General features: G+C 41.0%; 1 protein-coding gene across 1 annotated transcript in view; it reads left to right on the top strand.

Moving 5' to 3' along the window:
* Positions 1 to 738: 738 nt before the first annotated feature.
* The window catches only part of SLC9A9 (solute carrier family 9 member A9), a 540,019-nt gene continuing 521,608 nt past the window's right edge, over positions 739 to 19,149 (top strand). Inside the window, exons 1-2 of the mRNA XM_028505205.2 lie at positions 739 to 1,339; positions 17,368 to 17,570. Coding sequence (XP_028361006.1) covers positions 1,165 to 1,339; positions 17,368 to 17,570 — 378 coding nt within the window. The 5' untranslated portion in view covers positions 739 to 1,164. The remainder of the gene's footprint in view (positions 1,340 to 17,367; positions 17,571 to 19,149) is intronic.

Raw genomic sequence — 19,149 nt, 5'->3', positions numbered from 1 at the left:
TTCTGTGGAATTATGAAAACCTCACTTAATCCTGGGATGTATCTAATTGCACTGTAGGACCAATAAGGCAAACGAGTCACAACAATTATTAAGAAAGCATCAGGGCCCATGGAGTATTGTCTTGAACTTTTTAAAAAAGCATACAAATAAGAATTCAAACAGAACCAGCCTGCCACATCCGAAGAATTGCGACTGTTAAGGTCCAAGCCCTGTGATTCTGGAGCTTTCCTTGTGGGCGGAAGACTCTTCCTCAGGGAACCACACTATTTGCCACAGGACAGAGGAGGCTGTTCTGTGCTGCAGATTGCTGTGGCCCCTGAATGTCTGAGCCAGAAGCTCCACAGAGAAGAACTCTGGTATGTGGCCACTGAAGACAGCTGTATGTTTGGTTTCTTTTGTTTTGTTTTGTTTTTGATTTAACGTATCCAAACAGCACAGTTGTAAAGATGGAGACTATTTCTTTTTGTCTTTTTGCTTTCATTTATTCATGCTAAAAGAACACTTGATTCAGAGTTTAAATGCTGCTCTTGTGACTACCTGTTATATAAATTCAAACAAAGAGGGAGTCATATGCTAAATTGTTTCTTGCTATTTGATTTAAAAACAAAAAGCCCTGTAAAATCATTTTAGCTCAAACTAGAGCTATCAACCGCCATTACATTGGCAGGCTTTGTTTGGTTGGGGAGGAAAAACCTCACATGTGAGAAAGGTTATAATTCAGGAATGGGCTTTTTGCACTTAGAAATGTTGCTGATGTCAGGTGATTTGTTTTATTTTCTACAATTCACCAGTTATGCAGCTAAAGGAGGCTTGTTTGAAACAAGAAGATCCTGACTGAAGATTGCAGAATCACTGCTTAGAGGCTTGTCCCTCTTGGAATGTAATTGCGTGAAGGTAATTATTTTAAGACACTGAGAGCCACGGTGAAACTGCACTGGAGTTTGAAAAGCGACAGGGCTGCTTTAAGGGAGAAACAGGAAGTTGAAATGAGAAGCCGCCGTGAGAACACCAAGCCAGGCAGAATGCTCTAAGTGGCAACTTAAGTGGCAGTGTGTACTTTGAAATCCTCAGGCAGCCGGGCTGTCATAGGGGAATCTGACAAAATAGCCCTTTCGGGTGGATAGTCCTTTAGGGTTTTATCTAAAGACTCCATAGGAGCTGGGGATGGAGAGGCAGCAGAGACTCCTGGCAGGGAAGGATGAGTATCAGTTTCAACACCAGGGAGCGGTGGAGCTGCTCGTCTTCAATTTCCTGCTCATCCTTACCATTTTGACCATCTGGTTATTTAAAAATCATCGCTTTCGCTTCTTGCACGAGACGGGAGGAGCAATGGTGTACGGTGAGTGCAGACATTGCAGGGTTGATGGGAAACTTGTTGCTTGGGAAACTAGAGACTCGTGCTCAGATGGCAAAGTACCGAAACTGGAGAAAATGTGCCAGTTGAGAAGTCGTTAGGTTGGTGAAAGGTGCAGCAGCAAGATGAATGCTCATTTCTTTGCAGGTGAGCTGTGGGAAGTTGCCTTGTCACCCCATAAGTATGTCACTGTCATGTTCTTAGGCAGACATCTCGAGTCTGTTGACAGCTGCAGGGGCATCGTCATGTGAGGAGTCAGACCAGAGCTGTTTGTGATGATAGAAACTGGGAAGGATGTTTGCAGTCACAAGAGGGACCCAGGGCATTAGAAAGTTCTAGAAGTCCGGCTGGTGTGGCTCAGTGGATTGAGTGCTGGCTTGCGAACCCAGGGGTCACGGATCTGATTCCCAGTCAGGGCACACGCCTGGGTTGCTGGCCAGGTCCCCAGTAGGGGGCGTGCAAGAGGCAACCACACATTGATGTTTCTCTCCCTCCCTTCCATCTCTCTAAAAATGAATAAAATAAAAATCTAAAGAAAATAAAGTTCTAAAAGTAATATCACAAAAATGTCAGAAGCAAATCCTCTTAAGTCAACTAATTTTCAAGAAGAAAAATGCAGACATGTACTCCACCGCTCCTATTGGAATAATTGTCTCCAAATCCATTTTAATTATAGGAGCAGTGGTTTATCTTCTAATATACAAGAGATTCTTTATGCAGTACTTTTATTTCTTGGCCTGGTTTTAGACTTTCTAATTTGTAATTACTGTCATTATTAGTATTAATTTGCTATGTATCTTTTGGGGGGAGTGTGGAAATGCATTTGTTTAGCATTTTAAACTCTCAAAGTGTTGCTCTACCACTGTAATTTACATTGTCATCCCTTTCAGAATTAAATGTGACAGAGATTATCCAGGCCGTACCCTCATCTTTTGAAGTAAAATCCAAGACACCAGTGGTTTAAAAACTGATCTTATTGATGAAATAGTTTACTTTACCACCTTTATCTCAGCCTGATAATGAATAGGAACTTTGAATACAGGGAAACAGGTGAAGCATTGCTATAACTCATAGCAAAGAATATAGTTTTACTATATTTTACTTGCCTTGTTTTGGAAGCCCTGAAGCCTTTAATACGGCTGAGGTTCCGGGAAGGGGATCAGTGCGCATTTTATGTGCTAACCACAGGATGTCCGGATGATAACAATGCAGTCATGAGTGGAGACCATAAGAACTGCCTTACCTATCTGGATCCCACTCTGAGACGCTTGAGCAGGCACAGAAATTTTGGGTTAAGCAGTGTAATTTCTTTCAAGAGACTGATAAACTGACCCATTCAGAGCATAGAGTTAAATTTCTTTGTACTGAGGGTCTTAAATCACATAACAAAACTCTCACCTGAGGGGCAAAAATCACAGTGAGGCTGAAGAAAAATAGTCAAGCAGAAAGGAACTGATGTTGTCAGATATCAAGCCAGGGGCTCCAGTTACTTGCCCTTCTCTGTCATCAATGGTCCAGGATCATTCTCTGGAGTTGGCTAATAAATAATCAATGAGGACATGGGATATAATTTGAGAAGCCAGAAACAATGTAATTCTTGGCATTAAATTAAAGGACTATATATAGTTTAGCAAAACAATGCAAATTTTAAAATTACAAATCTTTATTAGAGGGAAGGATTCCTTCATAGCCTTGCATTTGATTGCACCAATTTCAGCTTATCTGTTGTGTTGCCCAAAAAGTCTGTTACATTTTTTCTGTAAAATAAAAGACACATTTCATTTTCACCAATAACTTTATTGATTTGGATGTTTTGAGTATGTTGGCTATCTCCTACTATTGGCTTCTAGTGGGTAGAGGGCAGGGGTACTGCTAAACATCTTCCCATGCATACGACAAAGAATTACTTGGCCAGAATGTCAACAGTACCAAGAAATTTCACAAACCACTTTTAACATGTTCAATCAGTCACAGCACCTTCTCCACACATTGCACAAATCTTTTTTTTTGTTTTTGCTTTTCAGGTGTGTTTTCATCTTTTTTGAAAAGTAAAGCATAATATGCCAAAGATGTTGCATATCTTTTTCCATTTTCAATATTAAAATGGCTGTACAAAATTCACCAATTTAATAAGTTTTTTTTAATGCACACTGATATGACAGCTATCACAATGCAGTCTAGCAGAATTGTTTTGAGTGAAGTTAAAGACAACTAAGTGCTACCAGAGCCATCATATGGAAAAAACATAATGGACAAAACATAACTTTTGCCAACCCAATATACTAGTGATTCTGTTGTGTAAAACTTTTGGTTAAATTTAGAGACTTACTAAAATTAAAATATACTTAGTATAATAAATAAATGTAACTTTTATTTTGAACCTGGAAATTTTCATATTACCTTTAACCCTCAAAAACTGCATGACATATGTTAAGTTGTGGTTTAGGCTAGAAAATATTAGCTATTGCACAATAGTTGAAATAGCATTTCTCTAAATTGATATTATTAAGGCAGTTTAGGCTTTAAGTTTATGAGAGTTAGATTAAGTTGAGCAGTCTGATTTTTATCTTTTCACAATTTTTTTCTTTCACAATTTTTTAATGTGAAAGTTATTGAAAGCAGTTTCTGAAATAGTGCAATATAAAAGGATCATAAAATTGTGAGGAAATAACTATTCCACTACTAGAATTTTGATTATTCTTGAGTTGTCTTGAACTGTATTAATCAGTGAAAAGACTTTTATTTTAGTGTTGTTTAATATTTTTTGTTGGCGTAGAGTTGAAGTTGTTGTAATTTAAGGAGCTCTTCGAGGTTATCTTCACCAGCCCTCTCATTATACAGAGGAAGAAACTGAATCTCAAAGAAGTGAAGTAACTTCCCATAAACTGAATAACTACTCATGCCAGGGGTCCTGTGCTTTTACTCATCCATGTGTCTAAGGAGTTCATGTTCACCTTAAAAGAGCTCTCACGGAGAGTCTCTGAAAATAGTCCATATGGATGGCATTAGTGACTTCTCATATTTCTTCCCTAGGGATGATCTAAATGTTATATCTCAAGTGTTTATTAGAGAGTTTGTGTTGGTGACATAATAAAACAGTCTGAAACTACAACAGTGGGATGAGATAGGACTTTCTAATAAACACTTCTAAATGACACAGGGAAAGGAGATGCCAAGTGAATAAAGTGCTCAGTAGCTATGCACAAATTTGAAATTCATAGAGTGGGAAGTAGCCTCAGAGAGCATAAGTCCAACATCCTCATTTCAGGGAGAGAAAGCCAAGACTTACAGAGGTGAAGCTTATGTAATTTATTAGCTGCTGAGCTGGGATTCAACCTCCCATCTCTTAGAGATACCAAAGGTATTTTAAAATAAGTCAGTTCTCTCAATGATCATTCTGGGGAGAGGCTGTCTGTGAGATCCAGATGCATCCTCATATTGTTTATGCTTTCAGGATTAGTCAGACAGATTCTATTTTCTGGGAAGTCCAAGAATAAAATTTCAGAATAAGACTAGATAAAACCCTCTATCATCAAGGATGGAACTCGTGGTTCTTGCTGGAGTCCTACCAGGATCCTGAGGATAATCAATGGGGAAGAAAAGAGACAAAACTATGGTGAAAATTTAAACCTGAAAACATTTTTTTAAGGAGATGCACATTTGAGAGTGAAGTGTACCTCAGTCATTTCCATCCTACACATAGATATATATAATGAACCATCTTCTAAGATTTTGTAATTCTGTACCTAATGCTTACCAAAGAACCTGGCTAACAGTTCCTCTGCTGGGCCGAATACTGCTCCTGCCCTCATCACCTTTTTGTATACGTGTCATTTTCCTCTGTATCAAGAGCCATAAGTATTTTTCTAAAACGCTGAATTTTCTGTAATACCTCAGCCCAGTCTGCCCCCTGCCTTCCTGCTGGTATTCTGTTGATATGTTTCAAACACCCTTCAGAAGATGTAATAGATATCGATGTATTTTATCAGTATGCCGGGGAATTCAATTAAAGCACTCTAGGGAGAGGGCCTTAGGAAATGAGCAGTTAAAGTAAAATGAAAGAAAAAGTGATGATTTAACTGCTTTTTTACTTATTGTTAGAAACAATTTCCAACTTGTTAAACTTAAAATATGCGTTGTTTTATTTGACTTTGTTCCTTGGAGATAAATCTGCTACTCCAAGTGCAAATAATCCTCTATATGAACAATAGCTTTTCTCTTGGTATTAAGGGCCACAAGAGGTTTTTAAAAATTGGTGGCAACATTCTCACAATATTTTTTCCTCACCAGGAATGCAATGGGTAATTGAGTCTCATGACGTTCTATGGCTCTCATTATTCAGAATTGAAGGATTAGAGTCTATAACTGATTTGAAATATACATTATAGTGATATTCATTTAAATTGGACTAAAAGCTTAAATGACTATTAATGGTCAAAGTATTGATTGACGACAGCTGGTGCACTTAGCACTGCTCACATAGGGCCCTGCATCCCCTGCTCTTGTTCCTAAAAGAAAAAATTGCTCGTTTCCTGATGGCATTAAGGGTGCCATTACACATCACTGGAGCTCCCATATTTTATAGGACATTCATAATGCCATGTGCTTGAGGGCTGGGGTCTCCTCTTAGGGGCAGAGCAATGCGAACCTCTTAGAATTCTACCTTTCAGTTCATGGCCTTACAATATATGACATGGACTCTGACTTTCTGTGGAAATTTTGCTCATTACTTAGTGGGCAGAAATGAAAATTTAAGCTACAAAATTTAGATTTTTTATTCCTTAAACTATGTCATATTAAACTATTAATTATATCTGATCCTTAAGAATATACTTACCAGTTTAATAGGGCCAATGTAGTTCATTCAGCAGCATGTTTTCAAGATTTAAAGAAAATAGAGTCACACAGTGAATCGGCAAGGTTTTAAAAGCTACCTTTCTTTTTTAAAAAAATCCTAAGACATCAATTTCATCTTAGCACTGCCTAGAAGTTCCCCAGGACAAAATCTGGCTATTGGACAGGGTGTCACTCTCCCCTGCTGACTCTTTTTCTCTGCCCCAGTCTAGTCCCATCTCCCTTGACCACCAGGCTTAGACTAAACCCTGCCCTCCCCTCTGCTGGAAGGTCCTCCCCCAGATGTTTTACTAGTTCAAATGTGCATGCTTTATGGGGGAAGCATTGGATCCTCTGTTGGGTATTAGAGCTTTTAAATCCTGATGCTTTTTTTTTTTTCTGTAGCTAGATGCCTTACTTCAGGCTAGTGACTTAGCCTGTGGCCTTACTTATCTTGTTTGTAAAATGATAAAAAAAAAGGAAATAGGTATCACTAAGTTCCCTTGCAGCTCCAAAGTCTTTCAAATTTTAGACTAGGACTGACTTCAGCCCTCAGGCATCTCTCAGCCACTCCAACCCAAACCAGTTTCATCCCAGAAGCCCATTAGCATGTGATACTGGGTGCTTCTTCCCAGACAAGAGTTTAACTGGTGTTGTTGAACCACTCTCAGTTCTTCTGGTCCAGCTCTGATTCTGTAGTGGGCATTCAGTAAATCTAAGTTCTCAGTGAGGGGAAGGGAGGAAGTTATACCACAGGTGCAGGGAGGGCTGCCTGCAGATTCAGGGCGTGGTGGAGACTGTCATATGAAAATCACAGTGAGCCCTGACACCTGTGGCTCAGTTGGTTGGGTGTTGTCTGCAAAGGAAAGGGCTCTGCACAGATTCAATTTCCTGGTCAATTCCCAGTCAGGGCACATGCCTGGGTTGTGGGTTTGGTCCCCCGGTCAGGGTGCATATAGGGGGCAAATGATTGACATTTTTTCCCTCTCTTTCTCCCCTCCTTCCTTTCTCTTTAAAAATAAAATCTTTTTAAAAAATGGCTAAAAATCAATTTTAAAAATATCCTAGTGACTTTGCTTTCATTTGAAGGGCTCTGCAGGAAAGATAATTAGGATTAAGAGCCCAGCAAACTAAACGTGCTCTCCTTTTTGGCATAAAAAGATTGATGTAAAGGAGTTTCAGAGATGAAGGCAAGACTTTCCATGCTGTAAAGTGTTAGCCAAAGAAAGATTAAAGAAGTGAAAAAGTCAAAGGTATGTTACTCTCGGTACATTTTCAGAGGTTAATTTTAAGAAAATGAACTCCTACATATTCTGCTGTGCTTCTGAATCCCTAAGGAGCTACAGAGGAAGCCCTTCGAGCAAAGGACTATGGGATCTCAAAGGATTCGCTCTCAGAGTTCTATAATGGGAGGACTCTGCATATCAAGAAAATAGAATTTATGATTCAAACTACTTACAGATAGAATATATAATCTGAATTTAAATCAAACTATGTGGTTAGTGAAATGGGGACATAAAGAACTAACATCTGCTAAACATCTATCAAAATTATAATAATAATAGTAATAGCAGCTAACAGATAGCATTTATAATGTGAACTATGCTGTCAGAAGTACTTTACATATGTTAACTTGTTTAATCCTCACAAAACCATTCTTATATGGGGAAACCGAGGCACCAAAAAAATGAAGTGACTTGCGTCAGGTCACACAGATCTAAATGCCCCCACTGGGCCTCAAACCTTGGCAGTTTGGCTCTGTGCAGCCACCAGGTATCACAAACCTGGCTGTGATTATGGGTGCATGGGTGTTGGTGGTGGGGAGGATACTATCATTTTCACATTACAAATGAGGAAGCTGACACTCAGAGACAAAAAAAAGTAACTTGCTGGTAACCATTAGGGCTGAACTTCAAACTCGGGACCATAAAACCCATGTTCTTTCACTTTCTGCCAGGTACTTCCAGAAGAAAGAGATTGAGATATCTAAGAACTGCATGCACACATTATTAATGTTATCTCACTATCCTTACCACATCTATGCAAAGTATGCAGGGTGATCTTTAGTTTGCATGTGAGGATGTAGAAGCTCAGAAAATTTATGGCTTGTCCAAAACTGCAGAGAATAACAGGCAAGAACACCATTTTTGAAAGCTGGTGCTATCAAATTTTGGCCACAGTTGTCCCCTCATCAACATCTGCTCTTGATACCTAACTGTCTCTTGAAGTCAGGAATAGGGAAAGGATGGGAAGAGGAGGTGGGTAATTAAGTTTTTCTTTTACCTTGAAGCTGCAATAATGTTACGCCATCCATAACAAAAAGCCCAGCATGGGAAAGACAGTGGGAGCACATCCATGCCAAGTGGCTGGGTTGAAATGTCCCAGGGAGAGTGATGAAGATGTCCCAGAGTCAAGGAAAGCAGTGTTGCAAGTCCACAGTCATTCTGGTTTTATTTGCCTGTTGTTGTCAGGCTGGGTGTGGAAGGTACTGAATAGTTTGAGAAGGGACTGTGTCTAATTCACATGGATCATGCAATATAGGCTTTCACCATATGTTACTTGAACTGCATGGAGCTTTTGGAAGAGACTGAAGGTGGAATCATTAATCACACCTCTGGGCCCTCCAGGCTTTGTGAAACCTGTGTGTGTGTGAGCCTGACAGGGCATGGAGTTTGATGGAGTTCCACAGTGGGCATGGTACTCAGATTGGTAGGAACTCTTGTCGTACAGGACTGCTTCTCACAATGTGGCCCCTGGACTCACAGCATCAGATCACCCGAGAACTTGTTAGAAACACAAATGTGTAGGCCCCAACCCAGACCTACTGGGGGCTAGCAACTAGCATTCTGACAACCTTCCAGAGGGTTCTGATGCCCTGAAGTGTGAGCACTACTTTACTAGGGAAATGAAATTGAACATACAGTTACTAGTTCTGTCTCCTCTGTCTTCCCCTCTTTTCTCTTCCTCACTTCATTACTCTCCTGTAGTGAAGACAGGATTTGGAAGACCATCTCTTTTTGTTGGACAGTCTTTCTCTTTTTTTACTATTTACAGTACTTTCTAATGTTTCCACCTCTGGTTTGAGAAAAAATAGACTGTTTTGTGTAAACATTGTAAAGTAAGAAATCATTTTACTTTAGTCAGTATGAGTCTAGTTAGAGACCTCTATATATTTCTTCCATAAAGTTCTTAAGATGGTTGCAAGGAAATGTTAGCTATGTGTAAGTTACCATCTAAAGTAATTTCCAGAGAGAAGTTATCCATAATGCTGTGATAGGCATGCCAGAGTCTTGTGAAATGTCTCTGTGTGTATTTGTATATATGTATGTGTGTGTTTATGTATGTCTGCACATGTATATGTATATGTGTGTTTGAGTATGTTGTATACATTTGTGTGTTGTGTGCATTGTATCTGTGTGCACATGTGTTTGTGTATGTTTTGTGTGTTGCAACTGTGGGTTTGTTTGTGTATGTTGTATATGTGTGTGCAGGCATGTGTGTGTTGTCCTGCAACAAGGATGGGAAGAACATTGTACACCCCACCGTGGAAGAAAATCTGATGGTTGGAACTTTCTGTCATTTCCTGTATATATCCGTCCTCTCAGAAGATTAAAACTGTGACCGAGCCCTGGCCAGCATGGTTCAATTGGTTGGGTGCTGTCCTATGGGGCAAGGGGTTGCCAGTTCGATTCCCAGTCATGCCCCACGGCTGGGTTTCAGCCCAGTCCCCGGTTGGGGTGCGTGCAAGAGGAAACTAATCAATGTTGTTCTCACATATCAATGTTTCCCTCCCTCTCTTTCACCCTCCCTTCCCCTCTCTCTAAAAATAAATAAAACCATTAAAAAAGAACTGTGAACAAAACGTCCCAGGTGGACCAGCCTCATGGACCACCTCCCACCTTGAGATGTTATGGGAGACTCCTGTGGGAGGCACTCCAGATCTGTTCTGAAACCTTTATGGGATCTTTTCATCACCAAGACAATTGTATCCTTTTAGCAACACCAACACTTTTCATTAGTCCTTTGAATTTACAAAGTTGGGGGGATGCGCAGAGAAAGAGCAAAAGACCCAAATGACCAGCTGACATTGCATATTTTTACTCTTTATCCCTGACTGATCTCAGGGTAAAACTAAACTGCTGAAAGGGAAAGTGTTAGGAAATGCACTTAGCATTTGAAATTCAAACCCGTAATATCTCACCACATCAGCTGTCTGATAAAGTCTTTGATAAGATAGAGAATGTGGACAAATACCAAATAAAAAGTTAAAAATCATGGCGATGCCATTTAAAGCCTCACATGTGTGACTACTGCCTTACAGAGAGGTAAGGGGTGTGCACTGGTTCAGCTTTCTTAGAATACAGGGTCTGGCAGAAGTAATGCCTGCTGGAGTGTGGTTGGTGGGGTAATGTTATGGGTGTAATGATTTATAGTTTTAATTTGGACATTTCACCTAAAATGTCATATGGTGTGCTTGAGTGTGACATTGTTATGTTACAGAATCCCATGCTTATGATTTTGTAATAAAATGTTTCGTAATAAAAAAGGGGCTTCATCTGTGCCGGACCCTGTATTTGTCACACCCTCTCCTTCTCCATCCCCCGTTTGAACTCCTAGTTCACCAATTTTTATCTGAGTGACTGAAATAACATCACAGATTCCCTGCCTGAAAGAGTCTCCCACTGTAAAAAAGTCCTAAAAATGGTAAAGACCACTCTAACTTAGGCTTTATTTTATTCCTGTCATCTTGAAACTCCTTTCCTCAAATTCCTTTGCTAAATTCTTCCTCACATAAATAGACATAATTTCTGATATTAACTTCCTCTCCAATATGGTCTTTACCGTGTTGCAGTTCTTTTTTTTCCTTCAGATAATTGTCTCCAAATGCAGTTTCCTCTGCTCCAAACCAGAGCAAGTCTGCTTGCCAGCAAAGAACTCACTCAGTTTTTCCACATGACCTTCTTGCCAATACTGTCTCCTCCTTGGACACCCTCTACTCCTTGGCTCTGCTGGGGCCCTAGATCTCAGCTGCCTAGTAAGCCATACCAAGCTGCTTGCCGTGCCTCATTAGCACTGTGCTCATTAACTTTCGTATGCTTCTCCCTGGAAAACCCATGCCCTGTTCTCACCTGGTGAAGTCCTATACATCCCTAAGAACCTCGTCTGTGAAGCCTTTCCTAACAGTCTGCTGGGTGGAGAGTTGGTCTCTCCTTTAGGGCTCCTTTGGACTTTGTGCATTCACTTGTTAAAAAAAATAAAAATGTTTCTATCTGTTAGGATGCATTCAGCTGATAGTAACAGAAACTCTGAGTGATAAGACTTAAGCAATAAGGACATTATCTCCCATGACTAGAAGCCCAGAGAAGAGTGGCCTTTAGGGTTGGCTAATTCAGAGCCTGCTCTCGTTATCAAGGACCCAGGTTCTCTCCTCTTCTCTGCTCTGCATTTCTTGTGCTGACTTCAGCATGAGGCTGGAGACCAGCTGGGTTATACTGAGGAAGAAGACAGTGTTCTCTCCTCTTTCTCTCCAAGGAGCTCCCTACTCTGCTTTCTTTGACATTTATTGGCTGGAATTGGGTCACATGTTTTTGTAGAACAATTATGGGCAAGGGGACAGGGAACACTCCTGGGAGCTGGAAATAAGGTCCACTTATCCTAAGCGCATGGGGAGGGTGGATAGCTTTACAGATCTGGACTTTGTTGGGACAAGAGGGGGATGGGTGGTGGGTTGACAATCAGTGGTGTCTGATATACTACTGAAATTGAAATATAGTGTTATACATCAGTAGTTTGAGGATTTAGCTGCTTGTTTTGCTAAGGGAGAATGCCTCATCTCTATCTAGTTTATGCTTGGTAGCCACTAAATGCATAGAGTGAAAGAACTGCGAGACTCAGTTCCTCTACGGTCTTCATGTATTAGCTGCATTTGCGCCAGCCTCCTAATTCTCTCCAGGGTCGTGTGGATTTCCATACACACGTGCTTAGATATGTGTGTCCAGAGGACCTGTGTGGCTCCGGGACGCCAGTGCTTCTGCGGGGAAGCAGCGAAGGCAGGGGGCACCCCAGCAGACTGCCCGTGCGAGTGTATGTCCCATGAGTTTTCAACAGAGCCAGAGATTTTAACACTTTGTGTTTAAAAACTGTTCTGAAATCTGTTTCAGTAATTGGAAATATAATCATTACGTATTTAAGGAAATCCCCATCTGTATTCCTCTCAGAAAGGCTCTTTCGGAAGGCGCTTCGGCGTCAGCACGAATGACTGTCATTTCTGTGGGGAATCGGTTGTGAACCGCAGGCCTAGTGTACAAGGAGACAGAGCACATGTGTACCTTATTCTTTCTGGAAATCAGGATCACAGGAGTCAGCAAGAGGGAAAGGGATGGTAGCATTAGAATATTTTAATGTTTTAGGGTCAAGGCCATATTTTACTCACTTCAATAACTCCCGCACTCCCAGAGCAGCAGTTGTGTGTGTGGTGTGAAAGCGTGAGGAGGGCGGGAGTGGAGTTTTCTCATGTTTTTAATGTGGCCTTGAAGTGAGGGCTGGGCCAGAACTACAAGGCTCACGTGTCTCATGCTTTTCCTTCACAGTGCCCCTGGCTTTTCCCCCTTCGTCCCTTTCTCCCTCCCTCTTCCCTGTCCCATAACATCACCTTGTCACTGCCTATCAGGCAGCTGCTAGGTCAGCTATGTGGCAAGCCCTTTAAAGTCCTCACACGTGCTACTTTCAAATGTTGGTCACTGACTAACACACACATTCAAAGGATCCTTTCTTCTTGACTCCAAGGCAGTTTGTGGACTTGGAGAAAGTTGGGTTACAAGTCTGCCTAAAGTGTCTAGCTTTTTCTAGGGGACAGAGGAGAACAGCATTGAGTCTGTCCTAAGCAGCCTCTTTGTCTGGAGGGGTAGACACAGCCAAGGTCTGCAAAGCAATGCCAAACAATATGTCTTTGTAAAAGTGGGCCAGCAGGGGTGTGGTTCTCACTGTGAATGCTGTAAGAACTCAGAGGTGAGGGAGCTCAGAGACAGGCTGCACCAGAATATGGGCCCCACAGATGGGACCCGAGACGGAGTTTGTGGGAGAGGAGTGCTTTAGGGATGAGGTCTATGGTTGAAGCTCCATCCTGGGGCTGGATGCTATTGGGGACAGGTTGCAGCTCACTAGGGAGGGAGTCCATACTGCTGCCACCCCAGCTGCTCAGATGCCCAGACTTGTGGGGCAAGGGACGCCCTTGAGTTCTGTCTGGAGAAGGTGACACCACCAGCTGGCTGGGGAAAGAGCTCAGTGAAGTGTCATGCTTGTGAAAATATGAGCTGGGACCAGGGCTGTGCATGTGTGGGCTGGGTGGTATTGCTTTACCAAGACAGGTTTCTTCTTTTCTCCTGAGCACATGGGATTTGGACTCATAACTCACTGATGAGATTGGTGGTTTGTGTCTGTAAGCTGCAGAAGGCAGGTTCTTCTTTCCCTCTTTTGTTCACAAGCGGTTGTAGCTTTCTTTAACTTTGTGGGAGTATAAAAACAACTCTTTCTTAGCATTTTCTTCCTACTAGCAATTCCACTTTATCTGTCACCCACTCTCATATATTATGTGGGCATTGGTCACCCAACACTTCATATTTGTGTCAGCAGACGGCTAAAGTACTGAGTGGACAGGCTCTATGGGCAGGTGTCTGGCCTGTGACATCAGGCATTGTTGGGTTACTGACACTGAGGCAGAGGCACACAGACGGGTGAGTCAGCGGCTTCCCTACTGTTCCTCATATTCTGCCAAGATACTCTGCCAAGATGAGGATTCCTCTCAGCCTGTGGGGCTGGAGGGGAAGCAGGCCCAAGTGTTTTTCCTAGTGAGTTAATTTGGGTCCTCTGAGAAGCAGATGCTAGGAAGAGATTCATTGTGCAAAAGATTTATTGGGGGATAATCCATTGCAGGAAAATGGGGAGGAAGACTATGAGTGCTGGGACAGCTGTTGACCTCAGTGTAGCCCCACCCTGTGGAGAGAGGGAAGGAAAGGAGGCTGGTGGGAGAAGGTTTAGACTGCAGGACAACTCTGAGAAAATTGGGGCAAGGCTAACTGTACATCCTTGAGCCATGAGTAGCCCTTCAGAGGAGTCCCATCTCCCTGTCTTAGTACCCCTGTTCACTCAGCCTTTGGCTGGCCTCAGTGTGGATGCAGGCATGGATTCCAGGGCACAGAGGCTGAACCCGTGGGCAGCTGCACTCCTTACAGTGGGAGGCCTTATCTGACAGGTGCGTTTTTATGGCCATCCATCAGGTGACCTCTGACAGCAAGCAGCTGACTTTATTTACTCCAGGGTACCTCTTCTTGAAGGCTGGGACCAGAGCTGGTGCAGAGGGGCAGACAGGGCCAGATTTTGAGGCCTTGTATGAATTTAGCCACAGGGTCCCAGGTCTCATAACAGTGAGACATTTATATGTTATCTTAGTTAAGTTATCCTAGTGCCTGTTAACATGGAAACACTAATATTTCAGTGACTTTACAACAGAAATTAACTTTTCGTTCACATAATAGTCCAATGCATATTCTGTTGTTATGACAACTACTTGTTTTCCCCATTTGGGAAAATTTAAAAAGTGGAGACTTCATGTTTACTTCTTGTTATGTCATTGAAAACATGTTGCAAAAATGAGTGGTTCACCCTATGGGAACTTGGAATGGTGTTAATGCAGGTTCTTTCCGGTCAGTCCCCATGCAGAGGGTGTCTTGTGCTGTGCTTCTTTATCTCCCAGAGTGGAAAGCAGAAGTTCTGGTACCATTCATGGTACCTGCCAAATAACTCTTAGAAAATGAATGCGTCGTGGGCAGAGAGTGTTGGGAAAGTGATTCTTACGCAGGTGCCCTAAAGCACTTGGCAGTGTGTGTAGGTGGTGTGTTTTCCCTTGTCTTTCCTGACTAGTCGTATTGTAGTCACTGACACTGCTCGTGGGAGGCCGCCCACATCCACAGCAGGCCAGACACTCACAGCAGATTAGACTCATCCCTCGTTTTCTCCTGCTAATAAACGTTAGAACACAATATTTCTCACTGTTATGGAAAAGTGGGCCAAATACTGAAGTATAACTAAGGTAAAAATATTCTCAAAAGAAATCTGTTTTCATCCTCACTTCTCCCTCTAATTCATTCTCCACCTTGTTGTCCAAGTGATAGTTCTTAAATGAAAATCTGATTGTTTTACTCCACTGCCTAAGATCTTTCAATAGTTCTATATTGCCATTGGGTTAAAACTAAAAACTTATTAGCATGGCAGAGGAGCCTCTTTACCTAGCCCCTACCTATGGTCTATGGTCTAGAGTTTCTCCCCTGTACTGTCTTTCCCTTCCTCTGTTTTTCTCTTCTTCTCTTCTTATACCACTACTAACTTTCTAAATCTACTGGGTTTTTAAGTCCCTCTGTGTTTATATGTTATCTTAGTTAAGTTATCCTAGTGCCTGTTAACATGGAAACACTAATATTTCAGTGACTTTACAACAGAAATTAACTTTTCATTCACATAATAGTCCAATGCATATATTCCTGGTTGGTAGATGGCTTTCCCCAACCTGGCATCTCAGGGCAAGTGCCTTTATTTGCTCCTCATCTATCTAATAAATGGGAAGAGAGAATGGACACAACTCCCCTACTTCTTCAGTGTTGTGGCCCAGAAGTAGCACATACCACTTTTGCTTAAATTCCATTGTTGAGAACCCAACCAGATGCAAGACAGCCAGGAAACATAATCTCTGGCCACACAGCCACTTCTCAGCAGCAATTCTGCACACTGGAGAACATAAATCCTGGACAGCTTCTAGCTTTGTCCGCTGCTACTTTCATGCTACCACCCACATGTGCAGCCTGAATCCCAGCTTCCCTGATTCAGCTCACCTGGACAAATCCTATGTGACCTTTTAAGATCCATCTGAAGCTTTGCACCATTCAAAAGGCCTTGGGGCTTCTCCACTCTATGCTCATATGATGCAGAATACTTACCAGCTGTCATAGCACATGTCACATTGTGTTATAGTTGTTTGCTTACATATGGGTCTTTATTTTACAAATTTGAGCTCCTGTAGGACTGGAACTGTATTTTTATTTTAAATTAGTAAATGTCTGGCACAAAGTATGCACCCAAGAACATTTTATTAGATGAAAGAAAGGTTACTAGATGAATCGAGGGAGAGTGGTAAAACCCCCAACATTGGATGTTTTAAGTGTGACCTTTATATTAAAAGAGTAGATTTATGTTAAAACACATACATCATTCCTAATTTTAAATTGAGGAATGTGTAGGCCTTTGATGTTTCTTTGCTGTTATTAATAAATCCATAATGTTAAGAGCATTCATGTGATCAGATTACCAGGAGCATCTGAACAGAGTTTATAAACTTAAAAGTCAAGAGCCATTACTTGGGTTCAACTCTTTACCAAAAGGAATGTATGTCATTGGAATGCATTTGGCTACAAATAAACTAAAAATTGATTCAAAATTATTTGAAAAATTAGAAAATATACTATGTCACAAGAGGTCTAGAATTAGTTCCAGGATAGGTTGATCCAGTGGCTTACCTAAGTCATCCAGGACCTGGGTCTGTCTATATATTAGTCTTAACTACCTCAGTATATTTACTGTGTCCTTGGGCTAGATTCCCTCAAGGTCACAAGATATCTGTTAGCAAAAAAATGGGGAAATATACTGCCTTAGTCATGTCCTGAGGGAGAGAACAAGAACACCTCTCCTCCAACCACATAAGTGCTTTCTTTTAGTCTGATGGCGTTATCTCAGATATATGCTGATCTGTTGGCCAGAACTTTCCCCATGGGAATCCCATCTCTGAACTAGATTATGCAGTATCTGTCACAGAGCAAAGGTTTTCTTGAAGCACTTGGGTGGCTGGAAAAGAGGGATAGCTCTTCTCTGTAAAGTATATGGGTCCATTAAGAAGAAAAAAAAAAGGAGAATATATGCTGGATATTCAAACAGTGGTGTCCATCACAAATATTCTAACAATACAATCTATTGAACTAGTGTCTATGAAAGAGTGAACAATTCTCTAAAACAGGCAATGACCCAATTCTTTCACCTGCTACTTCTACAAGGTCCAAGTCACATATTTACAAGTGTGCAATAGTGAACATTTTAGACTCTGTTCCTCCAGTGCAATTATTTATTCTTTATTTTAGGCCTCATTATGGGATTAATCTTACGATATGCCACAGCACCAACTGATATTGAAAGTGGAACTGTGTATGATTGTGGGAAACTGGCCTTCAGTCCGTCAACTCTGCTGGTTAATATCACTGACCAAGTTTATGAATACAAATACAAGAGAGAAATAAGCCAGCACAACATCAGTCCTCACCAAGGCAACGCTATGCTTGAAAAGGTAAGGATCCCATCTCATATTTTTTGTTTTCCAGTATAAATAATTGCATTATACATAAGCCACCATAAGTAATATATTCACACACACATATGCCCTTCTTCAAAAGCACACTATTGGGGTAATTTGATTGACTAAGAGGTTAACACCTTGATATATTCTTAGTGTGAGCCCAGTTGTCTGTGTTTTTTATATAATTTTTGCAAGTCAGAGTTACATTAGATAAAATGACATAATTCAGCTGACTCTGCCTTTCACAGTACTTGATTCAACTTTTCACATGCATGTTTTGAGTATCATTATATACATTACCAGCCAACTACTTAGTTCAAATTTCCCTTAAGTCAAAAGGAAAATGGGGGAAATGAAAAAATTTGCACTTGCAAACCTTGATCTAGGCTGACTGGCTTTTGACTGTCAATATACAACAGTGCCACTTGGCTGGTTTTAAGTACACTGACAAGAGATTAATCTCAATAGAGAGTTACTCCATTAGTTTAGTTATAGAACCTTAGGTTGAAAAAAGGAAAATTCTGACATGACTTATCTTTTAAAATTTGGCTTTATTATTGCAAATTTGTGAACTGCCTCAGGTGCTGGAAGGAAAATGTCTTTCTGCTCTCGGGAGTCTGGATCAGAAAACAGGTGCAGTTAGTTATCTTTTGTGGTACATTGTGTGTTATGGATCAGTCTTTGCAGTAAGTGAATGTGTAAAACTATAAGTCCATGCTAAGAACGAGAATGTCACATGACTCATTCCAGATCCTTTTTAGGTTAGAGTTGAGAACTTCTTTGACAGTATAGAAGTGTATTTTATCACTCTTATCCCACATGGATTTGGTTTCTTTTAATTATACGTTTTTTTTCCATTTTGAGATACTTAGGATAGAAGCCTGCCATTTTTTCTCATTCAAGATGAGTAATTTTTAGTGGTTTTTAAAATATTATCTTTTACTAACACATGTCTGGATTAACTTCCTCCTACCACTTGGTGAGGGCTCAGGAAAGTCAAACTAAATATAATATTGTCCTAAATTAGACTTAGTTAAGAAATCAGCCCTGGCTGGCGTAGCTCAGTGGATTGAGCGCGGGCTGGGAACCAAAGTGTCCCAGGTTCGATTCCCAGCCAGGGTACATTCCTGGGTTGCAGGCCATAACCCCCAGCAACAGCACATTGATGTCTATGTGTGTGTGTGTGTCTCTCTCTCTCTCTCCGCCCCCCCCCGCCCCGTTCCCTCCCTAAAAATAAATAAATAAAATCTTTAAAAAAAAAAAAAAAAAAAAAAGAAATCAAATTGAAGTACATAAAAAGAAAATGAAATAATGTTTTCTGGGATAAAAAGGAGCAACTTCTAGATGTGCTGTTTTGGGTAATCTCTGCTAGGTGAGTCTCCCTGTTCACAGGGATGATAGGAAGTTACCTGTCTTGAAATACACAAATTTTAAACTGACCTTATTAGCATCATTGGACTTTAACAAATGCTCTTCAGTTTTACCTTTGGTTTAGTACCAGGACATAATTATTTCCCTCCTCACTTTCTTACCTGTATTTTTTTCTGCATTTCCAAGCAACACAGTTTTG

This window comes from Phyllostomus discolor, chromosome 2, assembly GCF_004126475.2.
Source record: "Phyllostomus discolor isolate MPI-MPIP mPhyDis1 chromosome 2, mPhyDis1.pri.v3, whole genome shotgun sequence".
Lineage (NCBI taxonomy): Eukaryota > Metazoa > Chordata > Mammalia > Chiroptera > Phyllostomidae > Phyllostomus > Phyllostomus discolor.
Note: the sequence above shows the minus strand (reverse complement) of the source record. Positions and strands in the feature narration are given on the sequence as shown.